This window comes from Lynx canadensis, chromosome B2, assembly GCF_007474595.2.
Source record: "Lynx canadensis isolate LIC74 chromosome B2, mLynCan4.pri.v2, whole genome shotgun sequence".
Taxonomy (NCBI): Eukaryota; Metazoa; Chordata; class Mammalia; order Carnivora; family Felidae; genus Lynx; species Lynx canadensis.
In genome coordinates, this window is record NC_044307.1 from 113,964,337 (window position 1) to 113,986,238 (window position 21,902).

General features: G+C 41.6%; 1 protein-coding gene across 8 annotated transcripts in view; it reads left to right on the forward strand.

The window, feature by feature from the left end:
- The first annotated feature begins 237 nt into the window (after positions 1–237).
- The window catches only part of NCOA7 (nuclear receptor coactivator 7), a 155,313-nt gene continuing 133,648 nt past the window's right edge, over positions 238–21,902 (forward strand). For 2 of the 8 annotated variants that reach the window (XM_030316276.1, XM_030316279.1), the window contains exon 1: positions 238–602. Coding sequence is in view for 1 of the 8 variants with exons in the window: in XM_030316279.1 (XP_030172139.1) it covers positions 586–602 (17 nt within the window). In the remaining 7 variants the exon portion in view is untranslated. Of the gene's footprint in view, positions 603–799; positions 1,309–6,398; positions 6,481–21,902 lie in introns of those variants that run through there. The other 6 variants (XM_030316273.1, XM_030316281.1, XM_030316274.1 and 3 more) reach the window with 5 other exon arrangements.

Genomic DNA, 21,902 nt, shown 5'->3' on the forward strand with positions numbered 1-21,902 from the left:
GATACAGCATCAACAGCATCAACAACCCAGAGGAGGCCACTATCTAGTGGAGCCGTGTGTACGGCCTCTGACACACCAATGTTATCAGGCCAGCTCCAGACTCCGCCGTGAGTTTATTGTGTGTGTACAAGGGGTAATCCTCAAGATCAAATCGTCCTAGTCATCTGTGCAGTGCTGTCATGGGACCACAGAGGAGAACAGCTCCCAAGTGGGGATGGGAAGCTCACGGGCACTGCCACCGCTGCTGATGCAAATCCTCCCCCCAACCAAGGCTCTCCTCGGGTCTCTGCCAAGTTGTCGGCCTGGAGGGCCCAACTGCTACGTTCCCGACCGCTGTAATGATATAATTTGGCAGCATCCGGGATGCAGTACCAGGAACGGGAACGGGAGGGGGAGGAGATGGTGGGCCCCTTTGCGAAACCGTAACGCCGGAAAGGACAGAAGGGATGAATTAATTGTGGCCAGTACCCCCAAGCTGTAAGGGAAAACTCAAGGTTTTAAGGCCCGGGGAGACGCTTTATAACTTCGGCTCTGCTCTCAAAGCCTCACTTGAAGCGCGGTGCCACGGCAGGCCAGCTGTAGGGGATGCGGCCCGGGGCGAGGTAAGAAGACCCTCCCAGGCTCCACCATCCAGCGTCCGGCCTCCAGGGTAGCAGCGACCTCGCTCTCGGAGGCGTCACAATGGGCCGAGGCCTGCGGACGCCGCGCGCGCAGCTCCCCGGGGCGGAGCCGCGCGGCCGGGACTGGGGCTGTGCCGGGGCAGCGGAGGCTGCAGCAACCGAGGGTGGCCGGGGCGCCCAGCCTTCCAGCTCCGAGGTCGCCGGGGCGGGGAGGATGCCGCAGCCCGAGCCGCGGAGCCCGGCCGCCGAGCTTTCTAGCCCCCGCCGCCGCGGAGGGGCGCAGAGCGTGGCGCGGGCCGGGCGGAGCTAGAGGCGGGCGTCTGCACCGCGTCGCGCCACCCGCAGTTCCCCGCCTCCGGCCGGGCCCGCGAGCCTGTCGCGGCCGATGCCCTGACCGCGGGCGCAGCTGCAGGGTTGGCAAGGCGCCGCGCCCGGGAAGAGGCCTGAGGAGTCCTGGCGGCGCCCGAGTCCATCAGCTCCGGACGCCGGTCCCCTGGGGCACGCGCCTCGCCGCTCCTCCCTCCCGTCGCTGCTCCTCCTCGCCGCACGATCCTCCCCCGACCCCTCCTTCCACCCACCCTAGAGGATGCGCTCCCCCGCGCCGAGCAGCAGAGGCCACCGCTCCCAGAAATGCGTGCGCCCGATCCCCTTCTCCCGGACCCGCGGAGCCGGCGCCCCCGCCCTGTAGGTAGGTGGGTGAGGCGGGGACCCGCTCTCGCAGCCGCCCGCAGCTGATGCTGCCGCTGGGGAGAGGCGGGCAGCCGGGGCCAGGACCCGCCAAACTTGCCTCCTGCCCGGGCTCGGCAGAGCCCTCGGAGGTGTGCTAATGGCGCTGAAGGCAGACCTCGTTAACCTGACAACCTCTTGTGGAGCTCGGAAGGCCGAATGGTGGCGAAGGAGAGCTTGACCCTTCTCCGCTTACCACCCCCCCCACCTTCCCCAGCCCCGGCGCGGTGGGCTGCGGGCGGGGGGGGAGGACCGGTGGGCTCGTGGCTTATTTGGGCGGTGGGGGCTGGGGGGGTACCGTTGTATTTTCAGCAGCTCAGGTGAAAATATGTCACCGTATTTTTTCGGCTGGATGAGCAGATGCGTTCTTCCTGTTTTAGCCAAACGTGTAAGCACGCAAAGCGTTATTTTAGCGGCACGTAGAAGTAGCGGTGGATTTTTGTATATTTCAGAACTGGCTGGCTGGTATATAAAATTGATGGCTCAGTCCCCTACAGTCAACATTTTAGGGCCAGTTAGGGAAGGTCAGATTATTATTCCAGAAGTCAGATTATTCCGGACGTAGATGAGGCTGGGGTATTCTGCTGCTTACTCGAGGAGCTTCCTGCTTTCCTAAAGCGATGTGTTTTAAGAGTGGCAAGTTTGATACAGGTGTCGGGAGTTGAGAATCTGCTGGAAGGATGCACCCGGGCGGCCAGCAGAGGCAGTCTTGGGCGCAGCCTAGCTTCCAGCTAGGTGTTACGGTTTGTGTTTTGGTTTATGAATTCTTTCTTTTCTCCCAAGTGTGAAGTTCATACATCAGGGCTTTGAGCACGATTCTCTCTTCTCGGGCTGTCCTTTAAAAAAATAATTTTATATTCAGCAAGAAGCTTTAGAGTTTTGGAAAGTAGATCGTTGTGAACTCCAATTTTATATTAACGTGTTAAGTAAGGTTTAGAGCTTTGGAAAATGAGCCGATGTCAGCTCCAGGAGGACAGAGTCTTCATCTTGTTCAATTCTGTAATGCAATGCGTCTGATGGATAATGGGCACTCATGAGTTATTTGTTGAATGAACTGTGTTTTAAGCTTCATCTAAGGACAATTGAGGATTACATGTATTTGTCCTGTGGCTTTTGAAGTTTAACTGGATTTTAAAAATTGCCTCTTTTACAAAGAGTTAAATTAAATTCTCTTAACAGTTTTAAGTATGAATTTTGGCATTCTCAGGACCACATGCTATCCTTCTTTAATTGTGTTATTAAATGAGGTAATTCTCTTCCACTCCTAATATAAGTGCATTTCATTCTAAGCTTGCAGATTTTTTAATGTCGTTGATAATCAGACATATTTCTAATAAACTCTCAAATACAATTTCAAAAATACATTTCATGTTTAAAAGAAAATTATGTTACTCCAGAGGTAACAGTGATGTGGTTAGTAAATGACATATTAACTCTGGTTGATTTCAGTTGTTGTGGATGATCTAATTATATTTTATTACAGGTAAAGGTAAAAATAAAGCATTTAGAAGTGTCTGTGACTCCTAAGTGTTTCAAAATATATGGTATACCCATTTTCAACGGTATAGGTTTTCCTCAGTATATAAGCATATTGATTTCCAAATTTGTCAAATTTTGGAAATCAGGGATTTTGAAGATCCCATGTCTTGATGCTTTTAAATTTTGTGTTATCTTGGAAAAATCAAGGATAACTGTATCATATTTCATTGGCTATGTTTTTTCACTATGAAATTTCCTGTTTTGATTTTGTTTTTATTTTCCTGTTATATAAGTTTTATGAGTCAGTCAGTATTAACCTCTTTTCAGTAACTTTATTTAACACAATTATCTGGGAGTAGTCCAGTCATTTATTTTCTTTTTTTTTCTTTACTTTTTTTGTCATTTAAAAAAATGTTTGTAAGATTTTATTTTTAAGTAATCTCTATACCCAGCTTGGGGCTGGAACTCACAACCCTGAGATCAAGAGTCGCATGGGCCAAGAGCCAGCCAGGAGCCCCTTTTTTTTTTTTTTTGTCATTTTAATACCTCATCACTATCCTCACTACATACTACCCAAAAAGCTTACTTTCGTAAAACTATGGTAAGCCACAGTTTATTACTATTGCTCTGCAGCCTAGTTGGGCTCTTCCTAGATGGGGAGGAAATCAGATTTCTATGTAAAAGATGGTAAGATTGGGGGAACCAATTGTGAGAGGGAACATATGAAAAATATTATGATTTATTAAAAGGAAGCAAAAATCCTCCCCCAAATAAAGATAATTCTATTTCATATCTTTGTAATCAAGAATATTGAGCAGGTAATTTACATGGCTTTTACTTGTTCACTTTAATTTCTCAAAAGAGCCCTCACCTATGGTTACCTAAACCTTTTTACTTTGTTGCAGATAATAAACACTTATTTGTTCATTTGACAAATAGAAATTGAGTGCTTAGGCTGTGCTGACACTCTTGGCCTTGAAACCATCAAGTAAGAGCTAGTTTTTAATCTCAGAATGGGAGAGGCATTTTTCTGTGTGTCCTGCATCCAAATGCGCAATGTCTCTGATTGGATGACTCACAGGGCCCTATCTGGTCAACCCCCAACACCCTGCCCCCATATGCACTACTGGAATGCAATTCTAAGACTCAGTATACTCTCTCCTATCTTTCTGTATCTTTCCCAAGATTTTATTGCCAAAATTTCTATCCCTTCCTTTCAAAATGTTATTGACTGTCCCTTTTTTTTTTTTTTAATCACAGTTCTTTTGTATCCCAGCCGATAATTTTTGTAGTTGTTCTTTACATCCAGTGGTATCTACCCAATTTATATATGTTGGAACCAAAATTGTTATGGTTGCAGAAAAAGTATGGAAAAGAAAATTTGTATGACCTTGAATTTCAAATATGGGGAACTGGTGGTTGAAGAATAATTGTTGTCTATTAATGTCCTCTGAACAATGGCATAGAATGCCTTTGTACATACCAGAAGAAATAGCAGTTGTCTGCACAAAAATTTGATCTGAATCTCAACTGGAGAGAATGACGCGTACAGAAGGTTGGCAGAATAAAGGCCATTAAGGTCCACATATGCCATTCCAATTCTAGGTGTTAGACCAGCAGTCGAGCCAGATTTTCAGAAATGAGGTGGTTTGGTTACCTTGGTTGTGCTTCCTTTGCACCCCCAGCCCCCTCGGTTGTGCTCATGCTGAAGGATTCTGCTAATAACAGCAGTCACAAGAACCTGCTGTTCTGTTACTTAGGAGTTGCGGTTACCAAGATCATGGTTCCTTTTGCAGCTCTTGTGTGAAGACCCAGGCAAGTTCCATTTAGTGATGAATGCCAAAGAAAAACTTTACTTCCCCTGCACCATTATTATGTCTTTTTTTCATCATGCAAAACTAGGATGACATAATTGATTATATTTCCCTTTTTGATTTGGCAACATACAAATGCAGAATCAAATTTGCAACTCAATTTTAATAACCCTGTAAAAACTTATGACCTAATATTGATGTTCTGACTTTTCCTTGGTATTGGGCTTCTGTTCTACCTTGTTTCTCTTGATTCTGATTTTTATATAATTATATTTTCCCACTTTATTGAATTTATTATTTAAAGCTGACTCACATCCTTTGTGAAACAAGGCAAAACATAACACACAAAACCAAATGAAAACATTTGCAGAATTGATCTCTGGACACATATGTTTTTGATTAACAACTTAATTCCATTAAATATCATTTGAACAAGAATTGAAAGTTTAGTATATTTGAGCTTATACAGCCAAATGGAAAACAATGTGCCTTAGCTTAGCAAAACTAAATTCCTCTCATTTATTTATTTATTTATTTATTTATTTTTATTTATTTTTGAGAGAGCATGAGCAGGGGAGGGGCAGAGAGAGAGGAAGACACAGAATCCAAAGCAGGCTCCAGGCTCTGAGCTGTCAGCACAGAACCTGATGTGGGGCTCAAACCCACAAACCGTAAGATCATGACCTGAGCCAAAGTCAGTCGCTTAACTGACTGAGCCACCCAGGCGCCCCAAAATTCCACTTATTTATATTTGAGTTTATATAGCCAAATGGAAAACAATGTTCCATAGTTTTGCAAAACTAAATTCCACCTATTTTGTAACTATTAAATTCATGTCCACTTACCACTTATTTAAAATTGGTAAAACCATTCAATTTAAGTCAGTTATTTCTGGAGTATCTGCCTCATGTGTTTTGTTAGGCTGAACAGGAGATTTATTCCTCCTAATTTTTAGAAAGTTATTTTAGCCGAAGAGCTACCCTAAACTAGCTTAACACTCATCATAGTGGACCTCAAATCTGACCTCTTTCACATCAGTAATTTATTTGATTCATCTTTGTTTTAATAAATCAGATTAATAGATTCTTCTAGAGCCTCTTTTATTTACCAAAAATTTAAAAGATCAAGCTGAGTTAATTGACCAAACCTTCTTGATTCTGATATTTCAATAACTACCTGTTAAGTTGGTTGAATTTAACGAGGTAGTTATTTACATTTATATGATGCCAAGTTCAGTTTGATATGTTTGTCACCCAGGTCAACAGATAGATTGGTCCTCCTTAAGGTGCAGTCCAGGAGCCTTTGGGGCAAAAATAATCTGAGTTGAAAAGTGCACTTGGAGGTGCGCTTGGGTGTCCCAGACGGTTGAGTGTCTGACTCTTGATTTTGGCTCAGATCATGATTGATACCAGGGTTGTGGGATCAAGTCCTGCGCAGGCTTTGTGCTGAGCGTGGAGCCTGCTCAAGATTCTTTCTCTCTTTCCGTCTGCCCCTCTCCCCCTGCCTCTCTCAAAAACAAACAAAAAAGTACGACTTTAACCATTAGAGTGGTTTGGAGAGAGATGTGGGCAGATTTTTACATAGAAGCATTTCATTTCAATAACCTATATGTCTTTTTAAAATTTTAATAGTAGATAATACCTTTAAAATTTTTTTTAATGTTTATTTATTTTTGAGAGAGACACAGAGCGCAAGCAGAAGAGGGGCAGAGAGAGAGGGAGACAGAATCTGAAGCAGGTTGGGCACAGAGCCCAACGTGGGGCTCAAACTCATGATCTGAGCTGAAGTCGGCTGCTTAACCAATTGAGCCACCCAGGTGCCACCCTTTTTTGATTCAAAAGGTACAGATGGTATATAATAAAAGGACTCTCTCATCCTCTTTCCCTGGTTACCTGCTTCCCCTGTTTACTGGCAACCAATGCTACCGGTTCATTGGGATCCTCCAGTGACATTTTATGCATTTGCAAGCAAATATGAACGTTCAGTCTGCTTGTTTTATCTACTAACCATTTCTCGAATTCCCTTCTCTCCATTCCCACTGCCCTTGTTTGGCTCCTCAGATGCTTTGGACAGTTGCCTGCATTTTACTTTCTGCTACATTTCAACTCTCCACATTTCAGCCAGTCTTCCTTCTACACTTCCCTCTTCAGGGGCACCAGGGTGGTTCAGTTGTCCAAGCATCCAACTTAAGGCCAGGTCATGATCTTGTGGTTTGTGGGTTGGGCCCCATGTCAGGTTCTGTGCTGACAGCTCAGAGCTTGGAGTCTGCTTCAGATTCTGTCTCTCTCTCTCTCAGCCCCTCCCCTGCTTGTGTTCTCTCTCTCTCAAAAATAAATAAATATTTAAAAAAATTAAACGTCTCTCTTCATACTTTCTAAAGGATTCCCATCCTACACAGGAAGCAGTCCAGCAGAGATCTTACTGGGCTCTTGGGCTCTGGAGGAATTCATCTTTTACCCCTTGTACCTCCCTGTCATGCATTTGGCCTGCAGTTCTTGACTCCCTCCCTTCCCCCCTTCACCCCAAATTATAGACCTTTTATGACAATCCGATGAAAGTTCATGATCTCATCACACACCACACACCATTTTGCCTGCACATCCTTCTTTTGGATCCCAAATTAAGAATCTCTACTACCATATAAAACTGCTTGTCACTTCCTGCATATGCATAGCATATGATTTTTCTTCTCCATGCTGTTCCCTCTGGAACACTCTGTGCTCCCATTTTGCTTAACAAGACACACTCACTTCTGGTGTCATCTCCAGGGGGCATTCTTAGGTGAGATTCCATAAACTCATGGAGACTTCCCCACGTAATTTAGCGTCCCAAATTGGTTTCCATACTGGGAATAGGCATTTCTCATAAATAGCAAAATTGCTTTTCTAGTAGAAATGAACTATGACTTTGGATAGCATGTTATGATCAGTTAAAAAAGAAAAAAGCCCAGGCTGAAGCTTTCATTTAACCATTCATCCCTCTTCTACTCTCCCCTACCCCCAGTAGAGTACATGTCTATCATTTTCTCTAGCATCCCTGACTTACTTTACTAATTCTCTCTCAAACATTGTGTTAACAACCTTTTAAGATAACTTTTGTTTATTATGGCCCACATCTGGGAGTGTGTCTTTTGTGCCTCCGCCCTTGGGTTTGCCTTTGTGATTGGTACACAGAGTGGCAAAAACCTCCAGATAGGGTGCCATTAAACATCGACCCTGTCAGATGACACGAATCATCTGGAGAGAGTGGTCCATCCTAAGAAGTGACTCCTAAGCATGTGAAGGAGGTATTTTTAGTTCCAAGCCAAGTAATCAGAGGGTGTCCTGTGTGCTCAGTTTTATTGCAAAGTGCCTGGCACGAGGTAATTTGCTGTTGACTGATTAACAGAGGATTTAGAGAGTAAGAATATAATAGTGTTTGTTCAGCACTGTTCATGTGGAATCCTGGCTGGTGGATGATTCTGATCACTAATCAGGTATGCCTTGTAGAATAGGAAAAAATCATGAGATGACTTTGTAGTTATGAGATCCTTCCAGATCTTTCATTTTCTTTCTGTAATTCTCACCTCAGCAAACATCAGATTTACTGATTTGTTTCCTCAGACCTGTTGGTGCTAGGAATTGAGGGTGTCCTGAGGAGTAGTCATGAATATTCTAGCCATCAGATAAAAATAGCCCCTGCTGTATGATATAAAGCACAATTTTAGGCTGTTGGGAGGGCCTGCTTATTCCTTATGGTCCCAGTGTTTACATCTGAACCCTCCTCCCTAGGTCTTGGTGATTCCCTTAATACACTGCCTGTCTACTGGGTTCCACTGAAACAGTTCATTAGTAGCCCTGTGATCTCTCAAATCATGGCACTTTCCAAAATAGTTTGTTTAATACGCCTTAACTTATTTAAAAAAAAATTTTTATTGCTTATTCATTTTGAGAGACAGAGACTGAACACGAGTGGAGGAGGGGCAGAGAGAGAGAGAGAGAGAGAGAGACAGAATCTGAAGCAGACTCCAGGTTCTGAGCTGTTAGCACAGAGCCGGATATGGGGCTTGAACCCACAAACCCTGAGATCATGACCTGAGCTGAAGTCAGACGCTTAACCAACTGAGCCACCCAGGCGCCCCATATGTCTTAACTCTTTTAAAAGCATTCTATAAGAAATTGTTTTAGTCCGTTCAGACTGCTGTAACAAAATACCATACACTGGGCGACTTGTAAACAGCAACATTTATTGCTCCCAGTTCTAGAGACTGAAAGTCCCAGATCAGGGCGCCAGCTTGGTCGAGCTGTGGTGAAGCTCCTCTTCCAGGTTGCAGGCTGCTGACTTCCCATTGTGTTCTCACATGGGAGAAGGCTCGAGGGATCTCTCTGGGACCTCTTTTATGAGGGCACTAATCCCATTGATGAGGGGTCTAGTCTGACCTCATGACCTAACCACTTCCCAAAGGCCCCACCTGATATTATCACCTTGGGCATTAGCTTTCCAACAGATGAATTTGGGGGTGGTGGAGACACAGTCATTCAGTGTATAGCAGGAATAGGAAATTCACAAATCAGTAGCTACAGATAGCCAAGACATGAAAAAGTATTCAACTTCATTGTATCAAAGAAATGCAGATTATAATTAGATTTTAAAAGTCCATGACAGTGCTGGGAAGATTGAGGTTGGGTCATATTCCTTTTTTCATAGGCGGTGAGAAGGTATGTTGGTATACTTTATTTTGTTTATTTTTTAATGTTCATTATTTTATTTTATTTTTTGGGAGAGTGTGTGTGGGTGGGTGGGTGGGGGAGGAGCATAGAGAGAAAGGGGGACAGAAGATCTGAAGCAGCCTCTGTGCTGACAGCAGAAAGCCTGATGCAGGGCTCTAGGTCATGAACTATGAGACCATGACCTGAGCTGAAGTCAGACGCTTAACCAACTGAGCCACCCAGGTGCCCCTATGTTGGTATATTTAGATTGACAATAGTTTAGCTAATAGAATTTTTTGGCACCAGTGGTTCTATCCTAAGAGTGCATCCTAAGGAATTCAGGAATGAGGCTTAATTTCAGTGATTACTGTACTGTCTTTGGGCGGCATGTGAAATGGTCGAGGGGTTAAGAGGAGGGGTTCTGGAGCCAGGTGCCCCACTTGGAATCCTATTCCACCCCTTACCGGCCCTGTGAACTTAGGCAAGTTAATTTCTCCTTGATTTTATCATCTATAAAATGAAGATAATAGTATCTACCTCCCATACTGTATTGAGAATTAGATAAGTTAATATATGTAAGGTACAGTCACAGAGTAAGCAACTCTAAGTGTTAGTTGTTATCAAGGGTGATGATTTGAAAATTCATGTTTAAGTGATGGTATACCAAAGTGGATTCATGTTTAAGTGATGGTATACCAAAGACCCTAAGTTGATTTTAAAACATACCTGCATAGAAGAAAAGACAGGAAAGTGACAAAATAGTAAAGCTTTCCCCCCCTTGATGGGATCATAGGTAATTTCTGTTTTTCACATTTTTATTATCCATATGTATTACAATGATACTTGTTAGAAATTATAAAATTAATGTATCATAGGATTCTTATATTCTCGATGTTTCTTTATCAAATGTATATTCATTTTGACATATTTTACTTTCTCTTCCTCCTTTCAAATCTGCTAATATTTCACTTCTCCAACATTTTCACCCACATGCCATCTGCTTGATATTTTCTTGCACTTAGCTTGCTTGTTTTGTGTATAGATCAGCCCCAAGGCTAGTTCTTCAAGAATAAGTAGACCAAATGAAATGATTGATGACATTTTAGTGGTGGTAGCTTTCTCATGGAAGTTTAAGCCAGAGAATGCAGCTGCCATGATAATGGCTCTGTATCTTCTCTACATTTTGGGCACTCCTCCTTATCTCCTGCTCCCCATCTGAATGAACTCAGCACTCCAGGACCCCTCTCACACACAGGTGTAATTCCTGCCTCTGGGGCTGTTGACTGCACCCTTTATTGGAGATTTCCTACACATTTCTTCCTTTAAAGCCAATATTCTGCACCAGGTTGATACTTAATTCCATAAACACTTTACAGGACATCTTCTCTACCCTGATTATGGTTATTTTGGCACTTAACTATTTGTACCACAAATTAAATATTGGCTTGTTTTATGGCTTAGTTGTTCTTACAGTAAGCTGATAGGGTTGTGTTTTATATTACTCTATGCCCGTCAGTTTTCTAGCACATGGAACACAGGAATATTGGATGTTGTTGTGGTGACAGTATTCTTAAGAGATGATTTATGAGTTTTGTGTTCCATCTTTCCTCTGTCCAACCTTCTCCTTCCTTTATTTTCAAAATCAGAATGTTACGTCATTTGGTTCTCTCAGTCTTCTAGATATTTACCTGAAAATTTGATAATATGCTTTCATTCCTAAAGCCTAAAAACCAAAGAGCTCAGTTGCAGAGAGCACCATGATTAGCAATGGGTTTACGATTGGGGTCCAGTAACATACAAACTAATCCTAATTGCAAGGACACCTCTGTCATCGTCTCTAAAATATTGCTTGTTTCATCAAGACAATTTAATGAATCTTCCAAAGAATGTGTTTAAAGTTCATAAATATGTTAGATTCTTATAGATCTTGCATTTCCTGGAAAGGACAAAATCCTAGGAAATGTTTTCATATGTCTACCCTTGTACGCTGGACCAGTGGTTTCCCAGCTGGGGTTCACGTGCCCCATGAGGGTAAGGGAAGAAATTGTTAGAATGTCTATATCATCTTTTCATGACTTCTATTTTTGTTACATGTTTTACAATGCATATATTAGTGCAGAAGACATGTTTTTTAGAAGAAAATATATATAGGGGCACCTGGGTGGCTCAATCGGTTGAGCATCCGACTTCGGCTCAGGTCATGATCTTGTGGTTCGTGGGTTCGAGCCCCACGTCGGGCTCTGTGCTGACAGCTCAGAGCCTGGAGCCTGTTTCAGATTCTGTGTCTCCCTCTCTCTCTGACCCTCCCCCATTCATGCTCTGTCTCTTTCTGTGTCAGAAATAAATAAACGTTAAAAAAAAATTAAATAAATAAATAAGTAGAAGTAAATATATATATATATATTTATATATATTAGGATATATATATGTGGTATATATATATATATATATATATATATATATATTAGGATTTTATGTTCAGGTACTTTTATTGACGTGGAATATAACTTTTAAAATGGAGGCCACCAGGGCTCCTGGGTGCCTGAGTTGGTTAAGCGTCTGACATGATTTCGGCTCAAGTCATGATTTCATGGTTTGTGGGATGGAGCCCCACATCAAGCTCTGCCCTGACGTTGCAGAGCCTGCTGGGGATTCTCTCTCTTGCCCTCTCTCTCTGCCCCTCTCTCCCACTTGTTCTCTCTCTCTCTCTCTCTCTCTCTCAAAATAAATAAGTAAACTTAAAAAAATAAAATGGCGACCACTGATCTGAATAAAAGGCAAGACCTTATTGTTCTATACCCCGAAGTCAGTTTCTATTAGGTATTTAGCCATAACAAATTAAAAATGAACTTGATAAACATAGATCCTATGCTAGCCTAAGCTAGGAGTTGTAATGTGCATGTGCATGTGCTTATGCACATAAAACATAAGACACGTTCCCTGCCTTTAGAGAGCTTACAGCCTGAGTAGAAGAATGGGGCATGATCAGTGATTAATTAGAAAATGGTACAAGATAGCATAGGTGTGCATGGGAAACCTAACAGCATGAGACTATATTTTATGTTAGACTAAAATTGCTAAAGTATGATAATAGCAGCATAATACACGGTGATGCTGTGTTCTCAGAATATTTCAAAACCCTGTTTATGTTCAGAATATTTTTCTTGGTAATCAGGTCAGTTCTCTGTCTACCTATTCAAATAGCTATGCTTAAATTATCTCCTAGGTACAGATGTTAATTAACTGTGGAAGCTTTCTGCTCTAATACTCAAAAAGTCCTACCAGTGCTCTCAATTACTGGCTGACATTTGTGTAAATTCCAAGAGAAAGTGGCGGAACAGCCATGGTGGGAAAGCAGTAACATTTTTGATGCGGTGTTCCTGTGGAACAGTGATGGTGTATACAATTTAAAACAAGCGAATTAGTTTCCTAAGGCTGCTCTGACAAGGTAGCACAAACTGGGTAGCTTAAAACAACAGAAATTCATTGTGTTACAGTTCTGGAGGTTAAAATTCTAAAATTGAGGTGTTGGCAGAGCCATGATCTCTCTGAAACTTGAGAGAAATCCTCCGTTGCCTCTTCCGGCTTCTGGTGATTTGCTGGCTGTCCTTGGAATCCTTGGCTTGCAGCTACGTCACCGTAATCTGCTCTGTTATCACGTGGTGTTCCTGTGTGACTCTGTCTTCATGTGGCCCTCCTCTTCTAAGGACACCAGTCATACTGGATAAGAGGCCCACCGTACTCCAGTATGACCTCATCTTAATTGCATCTGCAAGTACCCTTTTTCCAAATAAAGTCACATTATGTGGTATTGTGGATACAACTTAAACCTTTGGCACGGGGGCAAGGGGGTAACACAGTTCACCTCATAACAAAAAGTAACATCAAAGTCTGTGGGTAAATATACCAAGATGTGCATGAGTTACCCTTGGTGTCAAGTGATCCCTTCTTACAGTTAAACTTCCATAGCCATGCACATTGGTTAAGGGATGAATGACAACTGGACGGAAAGGAAGATTTCTTGGCTATTTGTATTAATTGGCTGCTTCTGTCTCTGGGCTTTGGTATTCCAGGCCTTGGTAGAGTTATTCTTATAGACAGTAGTATGTAATATGTGGCTTTGATCTTCCTGGTAAAAATCCACAAAGTAATTTGTGGATCAGGATATTTCTAAGGGTGTATTGGTTTTTCATTTTTGTTTTTGTGTGTGTGTGTGATACAGCTGCATAACAGCCTCCAAATCTTAGTGGCTTAGAACCACAATTATTTATTTCATATTCCTAAATCTGTAGATTGACTGCGGTTTGGCTGCTCTTGGTTCAGTTTGACAGGGGTGGGCTGGATTCCAAAGTTAAGGTAGGAGTTCAGGTCAATTCTACATGTTTTTATCCTGGACAGGGTTGAAGAGGCAAAGATTGCCACCTGGAGCATGCTCTTCTAGTGGAGAGCAGAAATTTGCCAGGCCTCCTAGTGCCTCAAGTTGAATTAGGTACACTGTTAATTCTCCACCTGTTGGTCAAACAAGCCACATGGCCAAGGGGGGGGTGGATGCAGGCTTCGCGCAGTAGTGCAAAGCGCCACAAGGTGGCGTAGCAAAGGGTATGGGTGTAGATTTCTGGAACAGGGAGGAAGTGCAGAATTGAGAACAATCCAGTGTAGCAAAGGGCCATTTTCTTTTGAATCCTACAAGAACTTTTTTATGAAGCAACTTACTAAACCTTTAAAAGAAAATGTATTTAAACCACAGACCTGGTTTCTTAATCCAGTCTCTTGGAAAATTGTAGTTGAATATACCGTACATTTTTTTCCCAAGAAGAGGTCATAGTATTTCACAATGCTGATTTAATTTTGTGTTGGGCAGATTTCCTGTTAGACACTTTTCATTATGCCTTCTTCCTGAACCCATATTTGTGTATTTAGCACATTTTAGACTGTACTGACCAAAGCACCACATGACCCTCTCCGTCTTTACATTAGTCATTGGAGGAGAATCTGGTAGAATTGCAGTCCTGTTGAACATGCTCTGATAGAGAACATTTTCATTAAGGGTAAAACTGTTTCTGGTTTACATGATTGTTGACCGTGCACCGCTGTTGAAGTATAACCATGAATGGTTGTTTTCAGTGTTGTCCTGCTTCAAGCATCTTCCCTAACAACACTGGCCCATGTGACCTTGTCCTTTTCCTTCCGTTAACACCTCTCTGTACATAACACATTTTATTAGACATTAATTTTTATAATACTCCTTTTTTTCTAATTTTTTAAAAATTTATGTTAATTTTATGTCCTTGTCTAAAATCAAAGTTTTCTTAGAGCCCATTGAGTCCTTTTTAGATTCATAGGTTTTAGATAAATAGTATGGTGGTAGAAATAAAACAAGTTTTTAGCAAATGCTTACTGAATTGAAGAGATTGAATACGTATGTGTGACAAGGCACTATTTTGGAATAAGTGTAAATTGTCTTTTGCCTCTTGTACTCTCCATTGTAAATAAATATACTGAAAGTACATTAAAAAGAATGATAATTCAATTATTTTTTAGTTTACATTTTTACAAGTGTGGGCGTATGCCAGTGTATTTTGAAAATGCGTGCAACTGCAGATACTCTCCATAAGAGAACAAAGAAGCACATTGCCTTTTCCTTAGGGAAGTGGTTTACCTGGCAAAGGGAACTTTTATGTCTCTTGGTAGTCTCAAAAGACACCCAGATTGAATTGTTGAAAACTAGTGTTTGAAGCCCATAAATTGTATGTTCTTTGTAAAGGCATTCCATTTATGACCTCTTTTATCCATTAAATTTTATTGGTTTTGTTTGCATCAATTAATTCTAATTCAGATCTATCAAATAGACCCTCCCAATAAATGATCTAAAAGCAACAATAAGAAATTAGTGGTAGTGGTAGTAAATTAGTAGTAACCACTGCTCACTTTTATTTCTGTTCTGAAATGGAAGGACTCGGGGCATGGCATAAGGCCACAACCCATGCAGTAGTGATAGCATTTGCTGTGAGTACAGGGAGCTGGAGCGGTGATTCACATTGGCACCTATTTTCTTTCTTTCTTTTTTTAATGTTTGTTTATTTTGAGAGAGAGACGGGGGTGGGGAGGGGCAGAGAGAGAGGGAGCAAGAGAATCCTAAGCAGTCTCCTTGCTGTCAGTGTGGAGCCTGATTTGGGACTCAAACTCACAAACCATGAGATCATGACCTGAGCGGGGACCGAGAGTCGGACGCTTAACCGACTGAGCCACCCAGGCGCCCCACATTGGCACCTATTTTCTACAAGGCCTTGGGGAACGAACTTCAGTTCTGTACCAGTACAGAGACTCCAGAAGAGTGTGGAGCTTATTCCTTTTGGGACAAGGCCAGAAGAGGTCAGGGGGTGGGGGGGCAGGGGGGAACTCAAAAGGCCAAAGATCCTAGGATTGTAGCATAAGTCTGATAATATTAAAGTGAGTTCCAGAAGTAATCGAGGACAAACTTTTGTTCCCATGTCACCTGTTTTGTTTTTGTTTTTTAAATGCTCTTTCGTGCCTGCCACGTTTAGATTCGTTTTAGGGATCATCTAGGGTGATTTTGCAGTGCTGGAGCAATAGGAAGGGGGTGTCCCCAGAAACCACTTATGTGGGTGATGCTGGCATCAGAGTTTTCCCCATTCTTGTGAAAGACAATCATATGCTTGTAGTGGACACTAAATAAATAATGATTGATGGTGAGAAAGAGGAAGTTTTTTCTGTGTATGAGAAGTGAGAATGGCAGAGTAAACTGTGTTCTGTTTTCATTGCCTCTCATAACTTTATACGTGACCTTCTGCCTATTTTTCCCCTCTAATCTGTCTTTGTGCATGTGGAAAACTGTTCAAAACTGAATTCTTATATTATTGTGAGTATTAACGGAGGAGTTCATGTAATACATTAAAAACCTCTGGTAAAATTTTTATAGAATCATAATTTTTAGCTCTAAAAGGACCTACAATTTTAGTCTCTAGAAAAAAAAGGACTTTTATAACAAAATCAATAAAGAAATGTTATTTTAAAAAGGTGAAAATTCCATTTTCTGATTCTGATTCCTTGCTTTTACTGATTTTTAGTCGAAAAATAATTGGATAGTCAGAGGACTGCATTTCCAAACAACAGAAGAGTGGTCGGCTGTTAAATATTTCTGGCATATTCAAAGTTATGACATTATTTCAGATCTTAAGACTAAAGAGGTAATTCATTTAGTTTAGTGGATCAAGGGAATATGCTCTCTAGTTAGCTCTTTAAAAATCTCATTCAGTGCAGTAAATACTTATTGAATGCATTGGCATAGTCACTGCAGTGCATTCATTAATGAATAATAATAACTAGCCTGCATACAGTTCAAGACTTACATCCTAAAAGACAATTGGCCAAAAAGTTGGTGTTCACACTCTTGTTCTTTTTGGCGGTGGGTGAATTCAAGAAGAACTAGGCAGTTGATGTGAAAATTCTGTGTGGTGATCTACCCTCGCATTAGAGGCCATTATTAGTGCTTTTGACTTCGGCATCAGGCAAAGCTGATTATTCTGGCTCTCACTCATATGGCTATTTGACCTTGAATAAGTTCTTTAACCCTTCTAAACTTCAGATTCTTTATCTGAAAAGGATTACGAATATTAACTCCCTCATACAGTCATAAAGATTAAACGCTGTGTGTAACAGCATTCAGCAAACCCTTGGTGCATGTGGTTAAGGTTCAGTAAACAGTGAACTGTTGCTGATTGCTGTCAGCTTTGTATTCACGAGAGCTGTCTAGCTTGACTTAGTTTACTATGGGATTTTTCTGTTTGGGGCAAATTTGAATCTAGCTCTTCAGGTGATGTTGAAGGTGGGTATAATTTTCCTGAATACTTGAATATTTGGGTTCGCTGAATATAATTTTCTGTTCCCACTGGACACTAGATTCTATAGACACCTTTTGGACCCATTTAATCTGTAAACAGCCCTTTACAGATGAAGAAGCTGAGGGCCAGAGAAATGGAGTAACTTGCCCACAATTAGACTTTGGAGATCCTGGAGTCTGAATATTAACCAGGCCTGTCCTGTTTCGGAGGTGCTGTGGTGCCTTAATAACATAGGTCAAAGAGGTCAGATGAAGCACAGAGCGTCTTGAAGACATAACTTCTCGTGTGTGGAGTTTATACAATCTCAGCTTTGAAGGAACTTTTGAAATTAAAAAAATTTAGTTAAAAAAGTTTTAAATGTTAGTTTACCCACAGAGTGTGATTTTCTGCCGTAACAGGTAGTTCTCGATGAGTGCCGTATCCCCTGCAGGGCACACTTGGTTCCCCATGGTTATCAGAATGGGGGGCACTACGGGCATTTACTTGGGGAGCGGTAGAGGTGCCAAATGCCCTGTAATGAGTGGGACAGTTCTAGACAACAAGCGGTTGTCCCTTACACTCAGGAATTTTGTATCTTCTGTAGGACCTATGTGAATATTTATTGGGACATTCTAAAGAAAAGAGTTCTAAATTACTAGGTTTGCAAATACCCAGTTATTGGGGTGATTGGGTGGCTCAATCGGTTAAGCATCCCACTTCGGCTCAGGTCATGATCTCATGGTTCCTGGGTTCAACCCTGCATGGGCTCTCTGCTCTCAGCAAGGAGACTGCTTGGGATCCTCTGTCTCCCTCTCTCTCTCTGCCCCCCTCTCTCTCTCTGCCCCTCCCTGACTCGTGCACTTGCTCACTCTTTTTCTCTCCCCCCCCTCCAAAATAAGTGAATATTCAGGAAAAAAAAAAAAAAGAAAGAAATACCCAGTTATTATTTATGGCACTAGTTTTTATTTTAATGTTCTATGCACTGCACCCCAGCCCCATTATCCACCCCTTCTTATCCCCCTCACCTCTGCTTTTCATTTTCCTATTTTCATTTGTAATGAAATTGTTTCTGATCCCATTTCTCCTATAGCTAAATTTGCCCTATAGAAGTAGGTGCAAGCATCTGAGTATTTCATTATGTCTTTTAGTGAACTTGTGGCTGAGAATTTACTTATTGAAATACTTGTTATAAATCACTTTCCTTTGGGCATTTTATTGATTTCATACAATTAACTGTGTACCTAGGTTATATTAGCTATGAACTTCATTTCAGTGTTATAAGGGGCATATTATAAAATACACATTTATTTAGATGAAGGGTGTTGATTTGATAAGGTTGAGAGCTGCTGGTCTGCAGCGATCTCTTGAAGCGGTTGTTCACCTTGTGCTTAGTCACGTTTGGAGATTAGGAAGCCAACCTGTCTGGAGGCGGCTCTTTGCATCTGTCTGTGAGATAGTTCTTCCTTATGTTAAGCCAAGACCCCTCTCCCTCCGTATCTTATGCTTGGTCCTAGGTATTCCTATTCCCCTTGAAGATCTATGGGTACAAGCCTAAATCTGAAACCAGGTAAGATCTTTCAGATGTTTGAAGTAGCTGTCAAGTTCTCCCAACTCTTTTCAGGCTAAACCTGATGAGCTCCCTTGACTATTAATCTTAAAACTTAGTTTTACATCACTTAACCATCCTGGTTCCTCCACTCTCCTAGTATTTCTCCTATAGCGTAAGACCTAGTGTTAAATGCAGTCATTTTAATATATTCTAATCCTCAAGAAGGGTGGCACAGACCATCATAATCTTTTTTATTCTGGGCTGATTAAGTGGGATTGTTCTGTTTGCTTTGAAGGGAAGGGCAGTAGAATCACACTGCTGGGTGTATGGAGCTTATTATCACCTAAAAGTGCAGATCATATTCACTTGTGCTAATGCTAAACTCTGTCTCTTTCATTCCTTAGTTCTTTACCCATATGTGAAACCTCAGGTTCATATGGGGTAAATTCTACCTTCTTACAGACTGTTGAGATCTGTCTGAATCCAAATACTATTATCTGAGTTGGTATTTACCCCTCTTCCAAAAGTTTAACGAGGAGGCCCCTATTTTCATCCAAGTCAGTGGTAAATTTACTGATGAGGATGGAGGCTAAGAACAAATACTGCATTAAGCTATTAGCATCCTCCCTCCAGGCTGAAGTTAGAGGTCAGCTCCCTGCTCTGGGCTGGTCAGCACATAGTTCTTGGCACAGTGGTTCAGTGCTTTCCTTTATGGGTCTAATCATAGAAGCATCCACCCATGTCCAGCCCACATTTCTCCATCTTATCGATAAGCGGATCAAAAGAAACTTATCAAATGCCTTTAAGTAGTTACACTGTGTTTACCTCATTTCCTTAATGTATGAGAACAGTATCTGTGTCCAAGAGGGAAATTAGGTCAGTGTAATTTGAATAAGCCATCATTCCTCCCCTCCACTGGATCTGTACTCCAGCCATCCCAGACCACTCAGGATTCCCTGATCATCATACATTCTCTGATGACAGCTTGCACATCCTCAGTCTGCCTAATGAGCCCAACCTCTCTTCTGCGTGCATCATTGGGGAAGCTCTTAGCAGAGTTAGTTGCTTTAGTTGCTTCCCCTCCGTGCTCTGCCCACATCAGAGGACTTGCCATTTGTCTTACGAGCCAGTGGGTTTTGGTTGCCTGTTCCACCTGAACTTCCTGGCCCATGAATGCTGTCTTCATCATGTGTCTCCAGTAGGGTATTTGGTCCAAGGTACAGGCTTCAGAAAGGGGTCTGCTCATTTGTTGTTTTTCTGCTGAATCATTGGTTTTCTGTAAATATTCTGTATCCCAGGTTTCACTGCCTCCTGTTCCAAGTCCTGGCTAACCTGCCTGTAGTGATCATTTCTAATGTTTTGCTGGGAATCTATGCAATGGTGTGCAGTGTGTAATTTGCACAATCCCTTTGCTTACTTTTGTTGAAAATTAAAATGGAATTGCCCAACAATTTGTATGTAAGTGTTGGATCACAGGGATCTACTCCCAAAGCCAAGACTACACCGTATGTTAGCTAACTTGACAATAAATTATATGAAAAAAATAAAAAATAAAAAAAAATTTTTATCAGTGTCTAAAATAAAAAAATTAAAAAAAATGTATTTGTGCACTGTTATGCTGCTGGCACTCTTCACACCTTTGACAATCCCTGACCTTGCCAGTGACTTTTTAGAAATCTCATTTGTACATTCTCTTAGATGGAACGTACAGAATGATCTAGCTAGCCTAGAGATGGGTCTTCATTTAAAGTAGGAGCTTTGATAAAATCTCTCTACTTTGCTCCTTTTATAAACTCTACACACAGCATGAGGCTTGAACTCAGGACCCCAAGATCAAGAGTTGCATGCTCCACTGACGGCCCAGCCAGGCACCCCTCTCCCTACTTCTCTTCAATGAAACTCACATTTGTTTAATTCTTTATGGCTCTAATTTCAGTTCCCTAGGCAAAGAGTAATGGAATAAGAGTTGATGAGTTCTCCATTTATTTTGCCATCTGTTGGCTTTGTCCCATTTTTCCAAGTAGCAGACCATTGGCCTGTCCTTGATCATCACCTTGATTCAGGCATAACTTTTTTGCTTTGGGTTGCTGTTAGGTTCTGTTTTCTATAGTTTTGGTTTTCTGACACACATTTGTTTACTTGGGGGTGTTATCTCCTTGATGCTCCCCTTACATGTTTGTGGCACCCTTTTGTATCTATTTCTACATCTTCCCAGATTTTTTGTTAAAGAGAGTATTCAAATCTGACCTTGGTTAATGCTGAAATTTGAACATCCTTCCTTTGTTTAGATGTGTAGCTTTGAGAACGACTGAATGCCTACTCTATTTCTGTAGAAGTGTAAGCATTTTCTAGAAGGAAGTATCTGCATTAGAAAGGTTCAGTTTAGTCTGTTCCTTAAGTGGCCAACTTAGCGTGACCAAGCCTCAAAGCATGTTCTAGCCATTATTTCATTTGTATAATAGGAAACATGTTGTTGGGAAAACAGTTTATGGCCATGATAGGTACACTGGTGTTTTTCTAGTCTGGGCTGGTTATACTTGAATGTGCAAGGAGCTGCAAGCTATCAGATGCAAAGTCAGAAAGCCACCCTGGGCTGTGTGGGTCCACACTGGTTTATTGTGCTTGGGGAGTCTCCTGTAGCTCTGTGCTTAAATTCTTTCTGAGTGGTGCCACGGTCTCAAACAGGGAGCACTTTGCTGGTAATACAGTAAATATTCTGTCTTCAACGCAGTTCTTACGAGGTAAGGATTTTGCACGTGCCTTTTTTATTTTCATAATGAACTGAATTTAGATTTAAATTGTCTCTCCTGACTTAAGATCAGGAGCAGAAATATTTAGATAGAAGATTCGTCTGTGCTTCCCTCATGAAATTCTTTTTTGGTCTGTAATGTGCCGTAAATGCAGGAGAGTCTTGTAATTCAGTGTTTGGATGAGTCTCGAGTTTATTGATGTGAAGAAGAGTCAACATTAAATGAAAGAAGGGCTTTTAAGAAGCCCATTATAACCACTTATAATGGAAAATGTAGTTCCCATTAGAGATTGATTTAAGGAGCTCTGGTTCCTCAGTGAAGCATGAAGGCTGCTGTATGGTGCTCTGTGCAAATCATTTTTACGGCACCTTTGCTGCTCTCTTCCTGGGTAATCTGTTGGTGTGTCTTGACCTGAAAGGACTGCGTATGTCTTGT